The following is a 22,665-nucleotide window of genomic DNA, read 5'->3' on the forward strand; positions in this document are numbered from 1 at the left end:
CTTGTGCCAGCTTTTTTGAAACATGTTGCAGGCATCAAATTTCAAATGAGCTAATATTTGCAAAAAATAACAAAGTTTTCCAGTTCGAACGTTAAGTATCTTGTCTTTGCAGTCTATTCAATTGAATATAGGTTGAAAGGGATTTGCAAATCATTGTATTCTGTTTTTATTGATCATTTACACAACATGCCAATTTCACTTGGTTTTGGGTTTTGTAAATTAAAAAAAAGCATAATTTCATATAAATAAAAACAAAAGCATGACAAAAAGTTGGATTGGGGAGAGCGCAGCCCTGCACACACTTGCACTAAACACACACATACCTGTGCGCAGACACACACAGAGGGCAATATTTTCTTAAGAAGCAGCAACAATGTGCAAACATTATGTCTATCATGGATACACACACACACACACACACATGCAGTACATACCAAATACAAAGCCAGTGGTAAACATCACGTTTTATTACATGAAACAATAGCTTTAAAACTTGCAAAATGTTTATTTTGAAAAATAAAGTTATTTAGAGTTAAACTTACAACCTACCTATCTTTAACATACCTTGGAAGTCATGGTCAATATAAACCTACATTCAAAGGAAAAACATAAACTGTACATAACTGAACAATGCAAGAAAGTGCACTACATGGAGAACAACACTGAGTTCTAACTTATCCAAACTAATGGTTAAAAGTGAAAAGCTAAACCATTATTCCTTTATTACATGGTTGTCATTAAGGTAAATACATCAGATATTTCCAGCCTTAAAGGCAACTGGGAATTATGGTAAGAAAGACTACAAAACAACATTCTTCCAAGTAAAAAAACAAAAACAAAACTTTAGTAAGGCACCAGTAAACAAACCATTAATAGATTAGGTTTAATACAACAAATGACTTTAATGTGACTTATTATCCTTTCCATTCCCCCAAATGACATTTATTTTTGTTAAGACCACGTATTATACTATTTTTCCCCAGTTAAAAGTCTCACAGGTCCCAGTAGGGCATTGGAAATGTGTTGGAATTTACACCTTTTTTTAGTAAGACCAACTGGGGATAATTAGTGTGTCTGTAGCTTTAATGCTAATGAGCTGTTTCTCCGACAGCGTGTGGTTCCAAGAAGTGCATCTTTACTTTTTACATAAACACCGTGACTCTGCTCTTTTGCAACGTAGCAGAAGTCGTCCATCACACACAACGTGACATGAAGCGGTGAGGGAGGGCACGCGCGTTAGCAACGTTAGCATCTGCAGCTGCCTGACGGAGAAAGTGGAACCTCGGTTTACGAACCCCTCGTTGTATGAACTTTTCGACAAATGGACCGCAGACCGAGTAAAAATATACTTTGTTGTACGAACTTTCCATCAGTGTGCGGCTATCTCAGTCACCCATTTTGTGGCCGGCAGCACATCCACTGTGGGCGGGCTGATCAATTTTCTGCGCTAATTCAGTCAGTTACAGTTCTCAGTGCTACTTTATGTAATTTTTAAGTGGGTTTTTTTGTTGTTTTTTTAGCATTTTCCAAATTTTGCCAAATCAAAATGAGTCCAAAAAAGCAATTGACAATCAATATGTGGTTTGAAACCTTTGGGGGAAATCCACAGGGTTGTCGACACTGCCCACTCACCCTAACCCCCTCCTTCCTCTACCAACAAATTTAAGTGACACATTTTTTTATTTGTATTTTTTAAATATTCCTAATCATTGTAGCGGCCTGGCTGGTAAAGTTAAGGAGTTTTGTGATTTCAAACTGTGAGCGCACCACATGACTAGTCACACAATGTGTGTGCGTGTCAACAGTTTAGCTTGTTGTTGTTGTTTTGGCTTTGTATTCAATAAAAGGTTGATCCATCACCCCTTTATTATGTTTGTTTGGTATACAGTACTGTATAGCACTTTTTAGTGTGTTCAATCTACAAACTTTTACTAAAATATGGACTTTTGTCAAAGCTGGAATCAACTATTCATATTTACAAAGTTTTTTTATGGAGATATTTGCTTCATTAAGCTGTTTGTTTACATGCTTTTTTTTATTTCTCTTTGCTATTTGGGCTTATTGGACCCTAATTAGAATAAAAACTAAAAATCATCTTTTGATATGATGTACTTAGTCCATAAGTACACAAATGTGTACTTCATGTGTAGTGACATGCTAATTTTAATTTTTACACCTTTTTTTTTTTTCCAAATTCCATTGTATGTTATACTCTTCTGACACCACCAAATGGCAGTATAAGTGTCCACATAAGCGGCATAAGACCCCAATTCAGTAGTGTACACAATTTTGGAAATAAGAGCTAAAAGGTGCTGTCCATGCATGTGGCCTCTGAGGCCTTTAGAGGCTATACAAACTTTTTGATGAACAAACTCTGTTTAAGAACCAATTAGGTTTGTGAATCGTGGTTCTACTGTAGTTGGCTATATTGTAAGATGTGTAGGGAAGCCTGGATTTTCTTCCACACAAAGCATTAGTCATATGTCAATGTCATCATAATAACGTGCTACTCAAAAACCCGACTGTTTGAGTGTCTCCGCTCTGAAAATGGAGCAAACAAAATGAAGAGCATAATTGATTTTTGTCACGTTCAGTGCACATAAACATCCTCCATTATTGTTACGTCGTTAAAATGTCAATTTTGCTTTGAGTTGCGTGTCATCACATTGACGGCACAACCTTCAGGCCTCATAGAGTGGCGTGACGCTGCCATCCTTCCACTCAATCAGGATCTCTCCTCGCTGCAGAGTAGGGGAGGAGAGCGGGAGGCGCATGGCGTGCTCGGTTAGCGGGGCCCTCTCACTGGGCACCGGGGACCCTGGAACACCGGCCTCTGGCCTCGGAGTGTACGACTTCAGAACGCACACCACCTTTTTCCGTCTGCAAGAGCGAGACGACGACAATGCGAGATTGAGGTTGACATGTGAGGTTCTCTCCTTGGCCGTGTTTACACTCACCTATTGGAATAAACATTGAGAATAAGGATCACCGTTCCCAGGACGAGAGCCAAAGAGCTTAATACCAACATGGTTATTTTCCAGCCCATGCCTGTAAAAGGTGTATATATAAGCAGCGCGTCATTACTTTTACACAAACCACAATGCAACCACTCACTGTTAACTATTTCTAACCACTTTTAGCAGTCTAAATTTGAATGTTTACTCTACACTCCACCTGACAAACTCCAAAACAACACATTTCGTGTGAGTACTGAAGAGCCAAAATAGAACTGAAAGTGTCAAGTAAAGAAAAACCTGCTTACAGTTAGCATAAGTGAAATACCAAAATATTAATATATTTTTATTTTAATAGCAAAGTATACTTAGGTGTATACCTGATAAATTAGCTAAAAAGCTAACATGCTAACAGTACTATGCTAACAAAAGGCTGTTTACAGTTAGCATAAGTGAAATACCAAAATATTATATTATTCATATTTTATTAGCAAAGTATACTTAGGTGCTAAATTAGCTAAAAAGCTAGCATGTCATCAGTACTATGCTAACATGCTAACAAGCATGGTTACAGTTAGCATGAGTGAAATACCAAAATATTTTAATGTATTATCAATATATTAATACCAAAATGTACATAGGTCTCTATCTGCTAAATTAGCTAAAAAGCTGGCATGTTAAGAGTACTATGCTGACAAAAGCAGGCTCACAGTTAGCATGAGTTAAATACCCAAATATTATTATATTATTAATGTATTAATACCAAAGTATACTTAGGTGTATACCTGCTAAATTAGCTAAAAAGTTAGTATGTTAACAGTACTATGCTAACAAAAGCATGCTTACAGTTAGCATGAGTAAAATACCAAAATATTAATATTTTATTATTTTTTAATGCCAAAGTATACTTAGGTGTATACCTGCTAAATTAGCTAAAATGCTAGCATGTTAACAGTACTATGCTAACAAAAGCATACTTACAGTTAGCATAAGTGAAATACCAAAATATTAGTATATTATTAATATTTTAATAGCAAAGTATACTGAGGTGTATACCTACTAAATTAGCTAAAAAGCTAGCATGCCAACAGTACTATGCTAACATGCTAACAATAGCATGGTTACAGTTAGCATGAGTGAAATACCAAAATATTTTAATATATTATCAATATATTAATACTAAAATATACTTAGGTGTATACCTGCAAAATTAGCTAAAAAGCTAGCACGTTAACATTACTATGCTAACAAAAGCATGTTTACTGTTAGCATGAGTGAAATACCAAAATAATGAATATATTATTAACTTATTAATACCAAAGTATACTTAGGTGTATGCCTTCTGAATGACCTAAAACGCTAGCATGTTAACAGTACTATGCTAACAAAAGCCTGCTTACAGTTAGCATAAGTGAAATACCAAAATATTAATATAGTATTATTATTTTAATAGCAAAGTATACTTAGGTGTATACCTGCTAAATTAGCTAAAAAGCTATCATGCCAACAGTACCATGCTAACATGCTAACAATAGCATGGTTACAGTTAGCATTAGTGAAATACCAAAATATTCTAATATATTATCAATATATTAATACCAAAATATACTTGGGTGTATACCTGCTAAATTATTTAAAAAGCATAATGCTGTTAACATGCCATCACCAAATGTACCACAGTACTATGCTAACATGCTAGTATTAGCATGCTTACAGTTAGCATGTGTGAGATACCAAAACTTTTAATATATTATAAATGTATTAAAACCTTAGTATACTTAGGTGTATACCTGTTAAATTAGCTTTAAAGGGCTGAATGCTAACAGTACTATGCTAACATGGTAGAAATCACATGTTTACAGTTAGCATGACTAAAATACCAAAATATTATTAATATATTGATACCAAAGTATACTTAGGTCTATACCAGCTAAATTAGTTAAACAAGCTAGCATGCTAACATTACAATGCCAACATGCTAGCAATAGCATGTATACATTTAGCATGAGTAAAATACCAAAATATTTTAATATATTAATAATATATTAATTCCAAAGTATACTTAGGAATGGATATACCTGCTAAATTAGCTAAACACGCTAGCATGTTAACATTACAATGCTAACATGCTAGCAATAGCATGATTACAATTACCATGAGTGAAATACCAAAACATTTTAGTATATTATTATTATATTAATTCTAAAGTATATTTGTATACCTGTATACTTAGACTTAGACTTAGACTTAGACAAACTTTAATGATCCACAAGAGAATTGTTTAACACAGTAGCTCAGTTACAATGATGGAAAGTGTAAGGTTGGAAAGGACAATGCAGGTATAAATAGACTAATATAGCGATAAAAAAATCCAACATATATATGAATATATACATAATATGTGTACAGAATAATATATATCCAGATATATTATATTAACAAACCTGTTAATTTGCTAAAAAAAAAAAAAAAAGAAGCTAGCATGCTACCACTACTATGCTAACAGGCTAAAAATAGCATGCTTGCAGTTAGTGAGATATCAAAAATAAATATATGACACTGAGGTGTACACCTGATAAATGAGCTAAAACAGCCAGCATGCCAATGTTAACATGCTAAAATTCTAACTGTAACATGCGTCAAGTACAAAAATATATACCTCTTAGGTGTGTTTGAATTTATTTGAATGCTAGCCTCGTAACGTTAGCATGCATCAAGTACCAAAATATGACTGAGGTGTACAGCTATAACATTTGCTAAAAAATATATGTATAAAAAGCTACCATGTTAATGTTAGCATGCTAACAGGTATCATTCATAAAGTAACAAAATATTGGTATAGAATAGATTTATACCTGCACAATTGGGAAAGAAGCTAGCATGCTAATATTAGAATGCTAACCATTGTGCCGCACTCTGGACACTCCTGTTTAAGGCAATGTTTACTACTGCAAACTATAATTATACAAACATTATTAAATAAATACCGCTTTGTCAATCAAAATCAAGCATTACTATCTGAACAAAAGTATATTTTCTGATTACATTGTGCTAGTCCTTGGTTATGTGATTTGATTTTTATTTTTTTTTACTGGAAAGAAGTTGTAATAAATACACATGACATTCGGTATGTAATACATATATTAAATAAATACACATATTTAAAAAACATGAATAAAATAAGAGTTGTGGACGTATTGCTAAAACTCTGGAAGAACAAACTTCTGTTTGGGTTGAAAAAGGCTATGGAAATAAACATAATATTTTTGTTTAGTAAAAGTAGCTCTCAGTAGAAAAAAGCTTATTTAACATTTAGTTGATCTTTCCTACATCGCCCCCTAGTGGCGGACCATCAACATAATTTAGTGGTACAGTAAAGTCCATTTGAACTGCATGGCTGGATGCAACCTTCCCTCTCCTTTAATGAGATGATTCTAAGATGTATATTTTCACGTCAATAATGTACCATAGTCCATGCTGAAGAAGACCATGGTGGGGTCTGCAGGGGATTTGGTGCTCGGGGATAAAACATCGGACACGTCTCTTACTGGAAGTCCTTCTGTGACGCCATCACCAAATGTAGCAGCAGCAGCTGTTTGGAAGGAACATCTGATTCAAGTCAATGCAGATTTTGTTTGACATGAGAGAGAACAAAATATATATATATACTTATATATTCATTCTGGTTTAAGGAAAACATGACAGTATTTTTCCATGACTGGACAAAAAATTATGACAATATTGATTGGAGCAGTTTGTGTACATACAGTATGTGTATATATATATATATATATATATATATATATATATATATATATATATATATATATATATATATATATATATATATATATATATATATATACATATGTGTATATATATATATATATATATATATATATATATATATATATATATATATATATATATATATATATATATATACATATATATATATATATATATATATATACAGTATATGTATGTGTGGGAAAAAAAATCACAAGACTATTTAATCTCTACAGGCCTGTTTCATGAGGGGTTTCCTCAATCATCAGGAGATTTTAATGGAAGCATTCACATACCATGGTTTATATAGGGCACAGAGCGGGTGGGTACAGGCAGGCGTAGGGGCGTGGTGATTGGCTCATGTATTACCTAGGAGGTGTTTCCTTCTGTGACGGCATGCTGATACAATTTCGCTGCACTTGTTGAGGGATGACAGGTCTGGACGGTATATAATAAACAGTTTCTCTTTCAAGCATAGGTTGCATCTTTTATTACCACTGTTGTAAGGTGTGCTGGATGCAAGAATTTGCCATGTTATTGAACATTCAACATTATTGTCTTTGAGATTCCAAATGTGTTTGCTGAGTTCTGTAGTGTTCCGCAGGCTTTTGCTGCTGAAAGAAGCCTTGTGATTGTTCCATCTGGTTTTGAATTCTCCCTCAGTTAATCCTACATATGTGTCGGATGTGTTAATGTCCTTGCGTGTTACCTTTGCTTGGTAAACGACTGATGGTTGTAAGCACCCCCCGTTGAGAGGGCAATCAAGTTTCTTGCGGCAGTTACAGCCTTTGTCAGTTTTGGAGTCGTTCTGCCTGGTGGTGGACGGCTCCTTTTCAATTGCTTTGTTGTGGTTTGAAATTATTTGTCGTATGTTGTTCATGCAGCTGTAGCTCAATTTAATGTTGTTCTTGTTGAATACTTTTCTTAGGGTGTTGCCTTTGGGGAAGTGTTTGTCGATCAGGGTGAGGAATTTGTGGCCAATATTAGTTGAGACGTTTTTACTGTATGGGGGGGTTGTACCAGATAATGTTGTTTCGTTTTCTGCTCCTTTTTGGTTAGTTTCCTGGCGTGGGTTCTTAGGTGAGGGTGAAGTTGTATCCGCTTTCATCAAGTGCTTTTTGGTAAGGAGGGGTTGCTTTGTCGAATTCAGCTTTGCTAGATGACAGCATTGATAGTCTCTTATTAATTCCGGTAGGTATTCTTTTCGTGGTGGTGGGTGGGTGGTTGCTGTCATGGTGCACGTATTGGAGTGTTGTGTTGGGTTTCGTGATTTGTTGGTAGCTGTTATTCCTCAGGTTGAAAGTGACGTCGAGGAAGTTGACGGTTTGCTTGTTGGCTTCAATCGTGATCCGTAGACCGTTCTCTTTGAAGATTTGGCATATGCGCTTCTTGGTATTCTCGCTGCTCCTTGGCGAGGCGCGACACACTGCCAGTCCGTCATCACGGTAAATACCAAGGTTCAGGTTGAGGCTAGCGAGCTGGGAGAGGAGGAAACTCCCAACAAGTTCGCACGTTTCTGCTCAGTCAAAACTCCCCATAGTGACGTCGAATGTTGAATTGTTCTTTCTTTGCCATGGTGTACCGTTGCGGATGAGTATGGAGTTCTTTGCGTGGATGATGATGTTTCTTTCGTTGCCTGTGATTGAGTCGTAGTCCGAGGCGAAGTCTAGTGCTTGAGTCAGTAGGTCTTGCGTGATGGAAGGGTAAAATTCTTCGACATCGAAGGAAATAAAGTTGTGCTGTTGTTTGTCTTGGATGTTGCTAAACCATTTGATTACTGCTGCTGTATTTCTCCATTTGTTGAGTGGTGTTTTGTTCGTTATTTTTGTGTTGATTCTGTCCAGGATTATTTTGCTGATTTTTCCTATTTCGGATTTAGTTGGGTTTATTAGTCGGCATGATGGGTTATTTGCGAAGTTGGGTTTGTGGTCCTTCAATGTGATGAAGGCTTCCTTGTTGGCTGTAGCGTCCACCCTGTCCTCGATGTGTACCCACCCGCTCTGTGCCCTATACAAACCATGGTATGTGAATGCTTCCATTAAAATCTCCTGATGATTGAGGAAACCCCTCATGAAACAGGCCTGTAGAGATTAAATAGTCTTGTGATTTTTTTTCCCACACATACGTGTTACGCTCTACCACGGTATCGAGCACTATTTTTTTGGATAATCTAATTAAGACATATATATATATATATATATATATATATATATATATATATATATATATATATATATATATATATATATATATATATATATATATATATATATATATATATATTTATATACACTATATGTAGTGTGTATATATACACTTTGTAATGCACTATATTTAATGTATGTATATATATATATATATATATATATATATATATATATATATATATATATATATATATATATATATATATATATATATATATATATGCACTATATGTATATGTGCGTATACACTATATCAGGTGTGTCCAAACTTTTTCCACTGAGGGCCGCACATGGTAAACAATTAGCTGCGGGCCGCAAATGGCCCCCGGGCCGCACTTTGGACACCACTGCACTATATGTATATGTACGTATATACTATATGTATGTATACACTATATGTACATATACACTATATGTATATGTGTGTATACACTATATGTACAAACATATACGTATACACCATATGTATATGTACGTATACACCATATGTATATGTACGTTGTTAATTCAAGTAATTATAGTAGAATGTAAAATATATATACAGTATATGTCCGCGACCCCGAACGGGACAAGCGGTAGAAAAATGGATGGATGGATCGATGGATATATGTAGCAATGTGTATAGTTATAGGCTCACACAAGTCCTGTAAATAGTTTAAATTTGGAGCATAGCACCATAGTTTTCACAGCTTTTTGGTTGTTGTTTAAAGTAAAGTTCTAACTCTTTTTTAAAGGCACAAAAAATAGGTTGGCTATTGAGAACTTTACATTTATGAATATAAAACTTAGCCAATAGTTTATTGAGGTTGCAAAGGTAACATTAATTTGAACATAGCCACTCCTGATAATCAAACAGGAAGTGATCACTGATCAGTGGGAGGGACACGCTAACAGCCAATCAGGGAACAGCATCAATTGTCATGTTTGGTTGCACCATCTTGTTGTCTTCCGGTTGATTCTTTGCACAAGTTTTGATTGATTGATTGAAACTTTTATTAGTAGATTGCACAGTACAGTACATATTCCGTACAATTGACAACTAAATGGTAACACCCGAATAAGTTTTTCAACTTGTTTAAATCGGGGTCCACGTTAATCAATTCATGGTAAGTGAGAAGAGAGAGTAAAAATGAGTGAGCGAAGAAATTGTGGTTAAAACAGGAAACGTCACCTCGACAGGATGGCAATTTTTTGGATTAAAAAAAACAAAAACACACCGTAGTCGGACCAATGTCTCCCTCTGTAAATGATCCCACCAAGACCGGTAATACCACACCACCGTAGCTGTGCTCCCTATAGAGCACGGCCGTAACTTCCTGGCACTAAACCTGCAGAAAATAGTTCTTCTCAAGTTTCTCTCTGTTTATATTTTCACACTTTAAATGCACTATTTTGTTGCACTTTGTTAAGCATTTCTTACATATCCCTTTTTTTTTTACCCTTCTTTTAAGAGATTATTGTTAAGTGTTCAATGTTCAATGTGATTTTAGAATTTTGTTAAGATTGAGGCCCCTTCTACACTTATCCAGGGTAAATCCCACCTAACCTTATCCTTGTCCACACACACACAATGGTCGTATAAGACCCCCTCCGTCTGCCAGCGCAACGCGACCTAGTATGCATGCGCGGAAAATACGCACGTCATAGTCACCTCCAGTGTTGCTTTGTGTGCAAGTTCTTAAATTAAATGTAATTTATCTGAACAATATCCAGTGTTGTGGTATTTCAATTAACTGGAATCCAGTGTGTTGTGAGGCCCTATTGTAGTGAATCACACCTGAGCCATCATAAATTAATCAAATCTTTAATGGACATGTGAAAGTAAACAATGTGATAAAGAACATTTTACATCAGTCAATCGAGGGATCTAGATATCTGGTCAGGACAGTCCTCACTCTTTTGCTTTCACCTTCATTGTCCATTCGTTTTTGGTGACTTTATATACTCTGGACCTAGACGTTGAGTCCATGACATACATGGCGGATAATAACTGATACAGTCTGCTTTGCCAGTCCAAATGCATTCAATGTTTTCCGTAGTCTTCCCTCGTCGGCCAGGTAATACAAAGCACAAGCTACCTTTTTTTTTTAATCAAATCCACGGGAGCCCGCATTCTCGTTGTCTCTCCTTCGACAAATGGACAAAGTTTTTCGGTAAGTAGAATCACAGCTGACCTGGACATTGGAAAGTTCTCTTGCCGTCTGAGATGTGTTGTATCCCAAATAGCAACAATCGCTTTCTCTTAAGGTATTCATGTGTGATTTCCACAAGCGTCTCTACATGTCGAAGAAGGAGAAACACGGGCATGTCTGCATGATTTGCCTCCATCTTTCTAGTGTTTACCTCCGAGTGGAAACCGGTTGTTATGAAGCTGGCTGTGGTGTGTTCTTTCTGACGTCACTTCCGGTGTGGGGCGCTGTCTGTCTGGCGTCACTTCCTCTCCAAACTCAGTTTGTGAACGATCAATGAGTCCATACAAAGCTAAGAGCCGGAGATTCAAGAAATAAACGGCGCACTTACCCGTGTAAAAAATTATCCAAGGAGGGGAACCTTAAATGATGGTTTAGTGTGGCTGAAACTGGGATTAGGCTAAATAATTATTCGTTTAAGGCATGACCGTCCAAAGTGCGGTCCGGGGGACTTTTGCGCCCCGCAGCTAATTGTTTACCGGCCCGCCACACATTCTGAAAATGCCATTGCAAAAATTTTAAAAAACATTTAAAAAAGTGGATTGAGGTCAAATCGAACTAGAAAAAGTTGCAATGTTGACACAAAGCTGCCATGCAGGCTGTTTTTTTTCTTTTGTCTCTCTTTATTTTTCTTTTTTTTGCCATTGCTCAAAAAAAAAAAAAGAGTTCAATATTATAAGGAATTATTGACCTATTCAAGGCTCCAATTATTTCAAATATTTCACTTTAAAATGTTTTATGTGGAAAATATTGCATATATTGTGTGGTTGCCATATAAAAACATCAACGTTTTCTTTGACAAAAGAGCATAAAACAAACAAAATAATAGTTCAAACGTAAAATTGACAGATTTATCTGAAGTTGATCTCGTAACTTAAGTGTTGAAAGTAAAAAAAAACTAATAAAAATGTATCACTTTATGAGTGGGGGACCTTTTGGATCCCAAATATATTTAACAGGATTTTATTGATCTTTTAACTGTGATTACTCAAAAATGTTAAAATAATTAAAATCAATGGTGTCCTGCATTATTGATCTTTTAGGGCTCGTATTACTAAATACTGCATATTTCAGTTTTACTATAAAAAACAAGCTTGTCTTTGACAGAAAAGGCATACAAACTTTTTTTTTATTATTACTTTATATCACTCTGAAATTGATATGGAGATTTACTGTACGCGTTAAATAAATTAAAACAATTATAATTGGACTTGTTTTTAAAAATTGAATAACTGAGACCCTTTATGGTCCCTGGGAGCCCTAAAGGTAAACAATAAAAATCCATATAATTTGTTATGTTTGAAAATAAAAAATATTAAAATGGCCCCCGCATGCTTTAATTTTCCGGCCCTCAGTGGAAAAAGTTTGGACACCTCTGGTTTAAGGAGTTATCCGGCTTATTAGGCTCAACAGGGGCTGATTGTTTTCCATGGTTGTGTTGACATTTTCTCTCTACGTTTGTAGCTGAGGGATTATAATCAGAGGAAGGTTACATTTGAATGTTTACATTTGATATATTTTTCTCCTGGTTCTTATTTTCAATAGGTCAACAAATATCAATCATTATGGAAATCAACCAATATAAAACACTTATATTGTGATACAGTTTTCAGCAATGTCACCCAGCCCTAACACACACTCAAACACATGCTTATTACTTTTCTACAACTGAACCAACTAACGTGTGTTATTGATGCTCCCGGCAGTTGTTGAACCAGCTTTGTGATACCAAACCCACGACTTATTCATTGCCTTTGTTTGTTTTTGAGGGATATTTACAAAAAACTCATGCCACTCCCTGTGTCATTGCTTCACACGACATCTTCACTATTTGAGCAATTCTGATGGCGCAAACTAGAATTGTGTAACGTCAGTCGACCACAACGTACACGACTTGACACAATGGTGTTCTTGGGAGCGCTTACACTAAATAACGTTGGATATTTGCTGCAAAATAGGTCAGGTAGAACTTAATAGGGATAAACTATCTTGCTAAACTGAGTTGAATGTGCATGTGTTATTATTAGTTGAGGACTACAACATTTTCATCTCATTATTCAATTATGAAGAATAAAATTAATTACAATAATATGTAACCTTCTCAGTTGTGTTAATACATGTACTGCATATAGAATCATGGTATTCGTATTTTCACATTCAAGTGGATGAAAGTATAATTAGCAGAGGTGGGACCAAGTCATTGCTTTGCAAGTCACAAGTAAGTCTCAAGTCTTTGCCCTCAAGTCTCGAGTCAAGTCCCGAGTCAAGACAGGCAAGTCCCGAGTCAAGTCCAAAGTCAAGACTAGAAAGTCTCAAGTCAAGTCCCAAGTCCTGCATTTTGAGTTTAGAGTCCTTTCAAGTCCTTTTAACCACAGACTAATATTTTTACACAGATTGTGTATGCTTTTAAAACGCTGTATTTATTTATTAAAACAAGTGCATTTGAAATTGCAGGAAAAAAAATAGTGCTGACATTGCAATTCATAATAGCACTATTAACCAGTCATTTTAATAGTTTAAACAATTTTAAACATTTAACTCATTCCTTTACAGAATAAACACATTTGCAAAAACAAACATTAACATACTATTGGTTGTATTTTATGAAAATAATATTACCACAAAGTTGAGAAGAAGCGAAGATCTTCAATATTTGTATGTGAGAATCACAAAGAAATCTTCCAGGGGAGGATGACGCACCTACAGGGGTTTGGTTTACAAACTTTCAGCCCCACCTAAAACAAAATTCACCAGCCGCCACTGATTATGATGCATTCTCATTTTAGGCAAAGTATAAGACAATACTTTCTTAACAGTATAATTGTAACCAGGAATAAGTCTTCAAGTAACAATATTCAAATACTAACATTGTTGGGTAAGACAGCATTTGGTTTTATTCTGAATCCAGTGAAACAGATTGGTGGTTTTAGCTGATATAAAGACTTTCAGGTGTTTATATATGTTTAAGTATTTGGCAGACGCTTTTATCCAAAGCGACATACATAAAAAATAGATATAAAACAATCACTGTAAACATTATCATTTAAGGGAAGAATGTAATACAAAATATCAATACAAAGTGTCAAGACAGAATAAACTCTCTGCTGCTGCAGCAACAGTTACAGTCTATAGGTCCCTAAAATGTATAGATATCTAATGTATTCATACATTGTTTATGTAGGATATACGCATGTAAATATAATCTAATCATATTGTTCCTTCAACTTAAAAATAGCTGACCGTTTTTTTCCCCCTTCTCTGGGATTATATTCCCAGTTTTGATCTCGGACGTCTGGTCACTTATAGTGTATAAGAATATTATATTACTGTTAAGCAAACTATGAATAATAAAAACGCCAAAACATGTGTCCGTTATCATAGCTACACGTATGACAAAAAAACGCGTGAAAATCAGTGGTATTCAGTGAGGTAAGATGAATTAAATTTGCTGACAGTTCATTGCTCCTGCCAAATGAATTGCACTGAGTGGAGCGGATCACCACTCCAAGATGGCGGCTCCGCGTCTCGTCTGCGCCAGTAGCCAGTAGCGCTCAATGCTGCGTACCCTTATAAGATGTCTATGGTTATAACGTTAGCAGTGAGTTTGCAACCTCACTGATTTAACTACACAGCAAATAAAAGTCATGTTACTTAGCCAATAAACGTTATCTTACATTCAAAACTTACCCTTCTTTGTGCAACTTCAAATGTCGAACGAAGTTGGAAGTTGTTGCGTCTCCGTCTGTAATATTCGAACTGCGTGATTTGCATACGGCATTCGTTTTTTGTTGACCAAGTCGTAGTTTTTATACCCGAACGAAACCAACTTTGGCATAATTGTTTCTCACTGCCGCATTGTTTGACAACTCATGTTCGGTGTTTGTCCTGCAATTGGATTGGCTGAATGCTGTGGGATGAAAACAACATAGATTTAATTTGATTGGCTGTTGTACTGACAGCACACACGCTGACACGCAGCACACACGCTTATAGACACAGACGTATAAAATGAAAGATACGGAGCGCTCCCAAATAACTTTTTAAGGTTTGGGTTTTGGGGAAAGTAGCAAGTCATGTCAAGTCAAAAGCCTCAAGTCCAAGTGAAGTCACAAGTCATTGATGTTAAAGTCTAAGTCGAGTTGCAAGTCTCTTTACATTTTGTCAAGTCGAGTCTAAAGTCATCAAATTCATGACTCGAGTCTGACTCGAGTCCAAGTCATGTGACTCGAGTCCACACCTCTGATAATTAGTATTATATTGATAATGTTGGTTAATTACAGTTTTAAAAACTCTGCAAACTGCTGGTAAAAAATAATCAAGGAGTACAAATGATCATTGAAAAACCAATGGACAAAATACCAATATGTGTATAAAAAAGGAAACAACTGAGTATTGCAGCTTGTTCCATGTTAAAGGAAAACAAAGAAATTAAGCTTGAATAAAGTAAGAAATTATAAGGAATATAAAATACTATAAAACACAGTAATAATTAATAAAGCTACAATAACATGCACTCAACAATAATATATACATTTTATTTTGCCCTATTTTTCGTCAATATTGTCGTTTGTATTATTTATTTTATATTATATATTATATTATATATATATATATATATATATATATATATATATATATATATATATATATATATATATATATATATATATATATATATATATATATATATATATATATATAATTTATTTATATTATATATTTATTGTTTATTATTTTTATATATTTTTTTGAATTATTTCTTTAGTTCTCATGTGTCTAAAACTTTTTTTTTAAGTACACGCAAAGCCTATTTCTCTCCAACATTGTTGAATAAATCTGTTGTCAAAATAATCCATCCACTTTACAGGTGTGGCATATCAAGCTGTGGATTAGACAGCATGATTATTGCACAGGTGCGCCTTACGTTGGCCCAAATGTGCATTTGCCACATACAAGCCGAATTAGAGCCCGCCAAACATGCTCAAAGGCTAACATGTCTGCTTGCCATGCAATACCTGAGATGTTGGTCTTTTACAGTGGCCAACCTAAGGCGTAACTGTGCAATAATTATTCTGACTAATCCGCATCCATGCCACACATGTGAGGGGGATTAACTATCATGGCAAACGAGAAAGACTCGCTAAAGATAAATCTTTTTTTTTTAAAGTTTGTTACAGCCTCCTACATATAATGACAAAAATAAGACAATGACAAGTTCTGATGGTTACCAGCTCCACACACTCAGTGATTCTATCCCATCACTTGGGCATAGGCTAGTCCGGGTGTCAGCAACCCGCGGCTCTAGAGGTGGCTCTATGGAGGTTTTTGTATATGGAAAAAATGTATGGAAATGGGAAAATAAGATTTTTGTTGTATTATGGTTTCTGTAGGAGGACAAACAACGAGCTTTCAACTAATTATTAGAAAGCCCACTGTTTAATATGTTTGTGTTTATGCTTCACTGATGAGAGTATTTGGCGAGCACCGTTTTGTCCTACTAATTTCAGCGGCCCTTGAACTCAGCGTTGTGTGGACTGTGACTCAAAAGTTTGTTTAAATGTACAACTTTCTCCGACACTGCCACAGAAAGACGTGTTTTATGCCACTCCTTCTGTCGCATTTTGTCCACCAAATGTTTTATGCTGTGCGTGACTGCACAAAGGTGAGCTTTGTTGATGTTATTGACTTGTTGGGGTGCTAATCAGGCATATTGGTCACTGCATGACTGCAAGCTAATCGATGCTAACATGCTATTTAGGCCAGCTGTATGTATATATTGCATTATGTATTTGCATCGTGTATCTAGTTTATTTTTCCATGTCTCATGACACATTATCTGTATGTAATATTGGCTGCATTTCTGATAGTTGTTTGTGTGCCATGTTGTTCCAGACCACAGCAAACATTACCCAGCTTGCAAAGATTGTAATAAATCCATTAGAAGAAGACAGGCTGCCGTATCCTTAAACTTGGACACTCACATCTATCCCTTTGGTCATTCTAAGACAGTCATTTCCAGGCGTTATCTCACCCTCTGACAATATTTATGACTTATGTGTATTTTTGTTGAGAGTATTATGTTACATTTCCGCATGGAGACAGTGTCGTGATCCAAATATGCACAGGACAGCAGGCGGTGTGCAGGGAATCACAAGGCAAGTAAGGAAACACAAACAGTCGCGTGTAGCGAGCGATAATCCTTCGCCAATCAGATGGCAGGACCAGCATAAATAGCCCTTTGATTAGTAATCAGCGACAGGTGAGTGTCCTGATTACTAGTCAGAGGCAGGTGCGATCAATCAGCGCTCCTAATAACGAAATTAGGGACGGAGCGCTGAAACAGAAAGAGATCCTAAACATAGGAAAACTATAACAAACACAAAACAAGACATAACAAGACAAACAGGAGATATTAAGGATACATGAATAATTAAATATATACTGCATTTTATACACATTTTGACAGAAACACATATAAATCGAATAACCCCTACCTGCTTGTCCATTCATTTCAGTGATTGGTAAGAGAACATGTTCCATTGACCTTTCCAGAAAGTGTTGATGTTGGTGGTGGTGGTGATGGTGATGTTTGCTGTCTCTGCCATCACACAGCGTTTGGTTGTCCAATGTCCTCCAACGGCTTCCCTGCTAGTGAGTAGAAAAACTCCAAGATAACGTGATGGTTTTAATCAGGTGTGTCCAAACTTTTTAACTGGGGGCCCGCATTGGGCTTAAAAAATTTGGCCGGGGGCTTAAAAGGGACTGCATGCAAAGTAACTATATATATGAGTACATACTTGTCCAGGGTGTACCCCGCCTACCGCCCGAATGCAGCTGAGATAGGCTCCAGCGCCCCCCGCGACCCCGAAGGGAATAAGAGGTAGAAAATGGATGGATATATAATTAGTAATTATTATAATTGGTTATTGAGAGTATGTGAATGTTCAACTCCTATTTTGTTTACTTCCAAGACAACCTCCTTAAGGTTTTATAATTGATCAGAAATATCATGCAGCTAAAATGCACCAAACATTGATAAGTGTGGAGAATGTTTTGCGGTTCTCCCATGATGCTTTGTAATGGATTTAAATGGGTGTCATTTTGATTAATTTTTTTTAATGTTGATCTGACTTTTTTTGTATTATCCACAAAGTTCAATGAGCAGGTTGTTGGGTTTTTTTGCACCATGACTAGGGAAGGTTGTCTGGATTGGGTAATATGAGTTATTATTTATTACTGTTCTAAAAATACAATTAATGGCACAGTTTGTTTCTTTAGCCACCAGATGGAGACAGAATGACAATTATCAGACTGCTGAATTTTTATATATGATTTGGACACACTGCTCCTGGTTAATTTGTTTATTGAACTTGTGCTGTCTCGCTGGCCACACTAGTTTGGACACCCCTGGTTAAAATATTAATCTTTCCACTGGCCTAATATCAGTGTAGGCTAGAGACCTCTAGTTGTCTCACCTGTTTATGTTCCCTCGATAAGAATAGTAAAGTAGATTCTTGCGCGGCACTCAAGTGCAGGCCCTTCCCCAGCGAAGTCAGGTGGCCTTTCTTGGAACAAGACCATTTCTGGCTGCCTGCGTCGCCGCCCAACTCTGCACCAGCTTCTTCACTTTGGATTTGGGCGTCGCAGGGCTGCATGCGCACGCCCTCAAACTGCTCCTCCGGTGCAGTCAGACACTCCCCGCTGAAACGGTTGCTAAGAGCCTGGCCGCCAGGCAGCCACAGCCATTCTTGTAAGGCCGAATGCGGGTCGCATTCTCCGAGGGACACTCTCCCCCCTGGGCTTCCATCTTGCACCTGCAAGCATGTTCCCAGCAGCTTGTTTCGTATCTTCAAACCAGACACTTTAAAGAGAAAAGAGAGTGAAAGGAAATATTTAGATTTTCATTTTTTGTGGCTACTATGGTTGTACGGTATACCGGTACTAGTATAGTACCGCAATACTAATGAATAATATTCGGTACTATACTATGTTTGAAAAGTACTGGTTCCCCATGTTTTTTGGGTTAGTTTTTGTCACGTCATGACATTGCTGGTTTTACGAGCAAAGGAGCATGTTCGGCAGCGCACAAACAAGGAGTACTTACAAGCAGACACAGTGTGTAGACAGAAAAGGGAGAATGGACGCATTTTGGCCTAAAAACTACAGATAAAGGTGAAGTTATAACACTGAAACACCCTCAGGAAGAGGTGCTTTAAGACATGGCTAGCTTTTTAGCAGCTAACATCCATCTGCAGTCGGCAGTGTTTTAGCTACTTCTAAATCACTAATCCTTGTCTCCATGGCGACAAATAAAGTATGTTTCCTACAAGTATCATCCCTGCAGGACGAGGAATAGCTAAACATGCTTCACTACACACCGTAGGAGGATACAATAGCTCACCGGCGTCACAATGTAAACAACGCCATGGGTGGATCTACACCTGACATCCACTGTAATGATACCAAGTACAGGAGCGTATCAAGTCGATACTACTATGATTACATCAACATTTTTTAGCATCACAAAATCTTTTTTTATTTAAAAAAAAAAAAATTATATTATGTTTATAAACTCAGGAAATACGTCCCTGGGCACATGAGTACTTAAATTTTGACCATTGTATGATCCTGTAACTACTTGGTATCGGCTCAATACCTAAATTTGTGGTATCATCCAAAACTAATGTAAAGTATCAAACAACAGAAGAATAAGTGATTATTACATTTTAACAGAAGTGTAGATAGAACATGTTGAAAGAGAAAGGAAGCAGATAAAAACAGTAAATTAACAAGTAGATTAATAATACATTTTTACAGCTTGACCCTCATTGTTGACAAAATAATAGAATGATAAATGACACAATATGTTAATGCATACATCAGCAGACTAATTAGGAGTCTTTATTTGCTTACTTACTACTAAAGGACAAGTTGTCTTGTATGTTCACTATTTTATTTAAGGACAACAATGCAATAAGAAACATATGTTTAATGTACCCCAAGATTTTTTGTTAAAATAAAGCCAATAATACCATTTTCTGTGGTCCCCTTTATATAGAAAAGTATCAAAATACAGTTGGTGACAACATATTGGTATCGTGACAACACTCGTGGCTACACTTTCATATTCATGTTATAATGATAAACAAGCCTGTAGCTAGGTGGCAGCAGTGCTCAATCTAATCCACAGGTTCCATGTATTATCCTAAGGAACCTCGATTTACGAACTCCTATTTGCAAACTTTTAAATCGCGCTAAATATGCCTCCATGTGCGAATCATGTCTCTGTGTTTCATTCATTCATCAGCGAAGCCGGCGGCGTGTCTGGGTGTTGTTGATAAATGGCTTTCGCTTTGCATAGTAGAGTTTTAACTTGCACTTACAGATGTAGCGACCAACTGTAGTTACTGACAGTGGCTTTCTGAAATGTTCCTGAGCCCATGTGGGGATACCCTTTACACACTGATGTCGCTTTTTGATGCAGTACCACCTGAGTGATTGAAGGTTCGCAATATCATCGCTTATGTGCAGTGATTGTCACACCTGGGTGAAGTCTGGTCTGGGTTTCGTCTGGTTTCATGTTTTGTCATTTTGCCTGTTTTATTTTGAAATGCTGACTCTCCCTCTCGTTTCAGGTCACTTGCCCTTCTTCCTGTTTCCCTGGTCTGACGTCTTTCCTGATTGCCTGATTGCGCCCACCTGTGTCACCCTCCCTCATGTGTATAAATGTCTCATCCTCCTTCTGTCCTGTGCCAGAGTGTTTCATATTGTCTTGTGCGTACCGCCAGCGTTCCTTTGCCACAGTCTTGTCTACAGCTTTTGCCAAGTTTTTTGTACTTTTGATCCACGGGAGATTCTTTGTTTGTAACCTTCTGTCTGGTAAGATTAGCTTCTAGCATCGCCTCCGTAGGAGCGCTTTTTGTTGTATTTGTTAGTTTTTGTTCTTTAGCCCCTTTTTCCCTCCATAGCTGGAGTGTTTTGAGTTGTTAATATTTTTGTTAGTTTAGTAGTCAGGTTAGATCTGTTTTGATAGCCTGTTTTGTTTCTCCCGTTTTGGACCCCTCCCCTTCTGAGAATAAACAACTGTTTTCAGTAATCCTGCATCTGTGTCCAGAGTCCTAGTCGGGTCGTGACAGTTTTCTCCAGATTCTCTGAACCTTTTGATGATATTACGAACCGTAGATGGTGAAATTCCTGAATTCCTTGCAATAGCTTGTTGAGAAATGTTGTTCTTAAACTGTTCGACAATTTGCTCACGCATTTGTTCACAAAGTGGTGACCCTCGCCCCATCCTTGTTTGTGAATGACTGAGCATTTCATGGAAGCTGCTTTTATACCCAATCATGGCACCCACCTGTTCCCAATTAGCCTGTTCACCTGTGGGATGTTCCAAATAAGTGTTTGATGAGCATTCCTCTACTTTCTCAGTCTTTTTTGCCCCTTGTGCCAGCTTTGCAGGCATCAAATTCCAAATGAGCTAATATTTGCAAAAAATAACAAAGTTTCTCAGTTCGAACTTTAAGTATCTTGTCTTTGCAGTCTATGCAACTGAATATAGGTTAAAAAGGATTTGCAAATCATTGTATTTTGTTTTTATTTACCATTTACACAACGTGCCATCTTCACTGGTTTTGGGTTTTGTACATGTATAGTGTTCTATATTCTCAAAAAATCATCCATGTTTTGGTGTTGCTTGCTCGCGTCATCTATTTAACAGGTGTCAGCTTGTAGTCCACACGTATCTCTTATGTGTGACTGCCACTTACTGGTCACACTTTTCACTACATTAAGTACCAAATAAAATCTATTCGAGGTTGGTAAGCACAACCAGAATTAATATGTACATAAGGTTTTTAAACGCACTGTTGAATTTTTTTTTTTTAATGAAAAGATTTTAACTGTGCCTTATAGTCTGAATAATAATTTATATTATCCATGCATTTTGATGCACGACACTTTAGAGTGAATGTTTATTTCTCAGCAATAGTGCAATTGTTATTTGACAATCAAGTAGAGTTGCATTGCGGAATCTTGCACAAGCTCTATGAACAAGAAACTAATTGTTGGACAATGCGGCATTTGTTTGCTAAGCCTTGAATCTAACTGGAAGGAAAAAAGTGTTTTTTTTTTCAAGTTGTCGCTAAATCGAGCTCTAAAACAGACCCACAACTCAGAACAACAGCTCGCATCGCAGTACAGTGAACATCCAAGCTAAAGCGGCATCCAGCAAATAATGATGGAAAAATATGTTAACATTAAAGATTAAGTAATTGTGTCTCACCAGTATAAAGGAGGAGAGGAAGGAGGTAAACAGTCTTGATCTTTCTCCCCATGGTGGCGAAGGGTCCAGTGGGCCACTCAGAACTGGAAAGTGGACTTCATGCAGCTTCCCTCCTCTCTTGCATTCATTACGGCAGTGAGTGGATGAATGGACGCAGGGTGGGGAGTGGTGTTGGGGGTGGGCTTGCATTCCTTCCCCAAACTCCAAGGGACATCCATAACTCCCAAAGGGGGGGTGCACTCCTT

General features: G+C 36.7%; 1 protein-coding gene across 1 annotated transcript; it reads right to left on the minus strand.

Annotated features, from left to right (window-relative positions):
* Positions 1-449: 449 nt before the first annotated feature.
* si:dkey-245n4.2 (uncharacterized) lies at positions 450-22,554 on the minus strand. Its single transcript, XM_062049571.1, has 6 exons — positions 22,421-22,554; positions 18,615-19,000; positions 17,634-17,787; positions 6,421-6,546; positions 2,958-3,048; positions 450-2,880 (listed from the first exon to the last, which is right to left on the minus strand). The coding sequence occupies exons 1-6, from the start codon at positions 22,470-22,472 to the stop codon at positions 2,682-2,684; spliced, it is 1,008 nt and encodes a 335-aa protein (XP_061905555.1). The 5' UTR covers positions 22,473-22,554; the 3' UTR covers positions 450-2,681.
* Between the last annotated feature and the right edge of the window lie 111 nt (positions 22,555-22,665).

Source organism: Entelurus aequoreus, linkage group LG06, assembly GCF_033978785.1.
Source record: "Entelurus aequoreus isolate RoL-2023_Sb linkage group LG06, RoL_Eaeq_v1.1, whole genome shotgun sequence".
Lineage (NCBI taxonomy): Eukaryota > Metazoa > Chordata > Actinopteri > Syngnathiformes > Syngnathidae > Entelurus > Entelurus aequoreus.

Coding starts and splice junctions, on each gene's coding strand:
- si:dkey-245n4.2 (XM_062049571.1), bottom strand. CDS start 22,472: ATGGGGAGAAAGATCAAGACTGTTTACCTCCTTCCTCTCCTCCTTTAT. Junction 17,788..18,614: donor TATCGAGGGAACATAAACAG/GTGAGACAACTA, acceptor TCTACTCACTAG/CAGGGAAGCCGTTGGAGGAC. Junction 6,547..17,633: donor TGAAATGAATGGACAAGCAG/GTAGGGGTTATT, acceptor CCTTCCAAACAG/CTGCTGCTGCTACATTTGGT.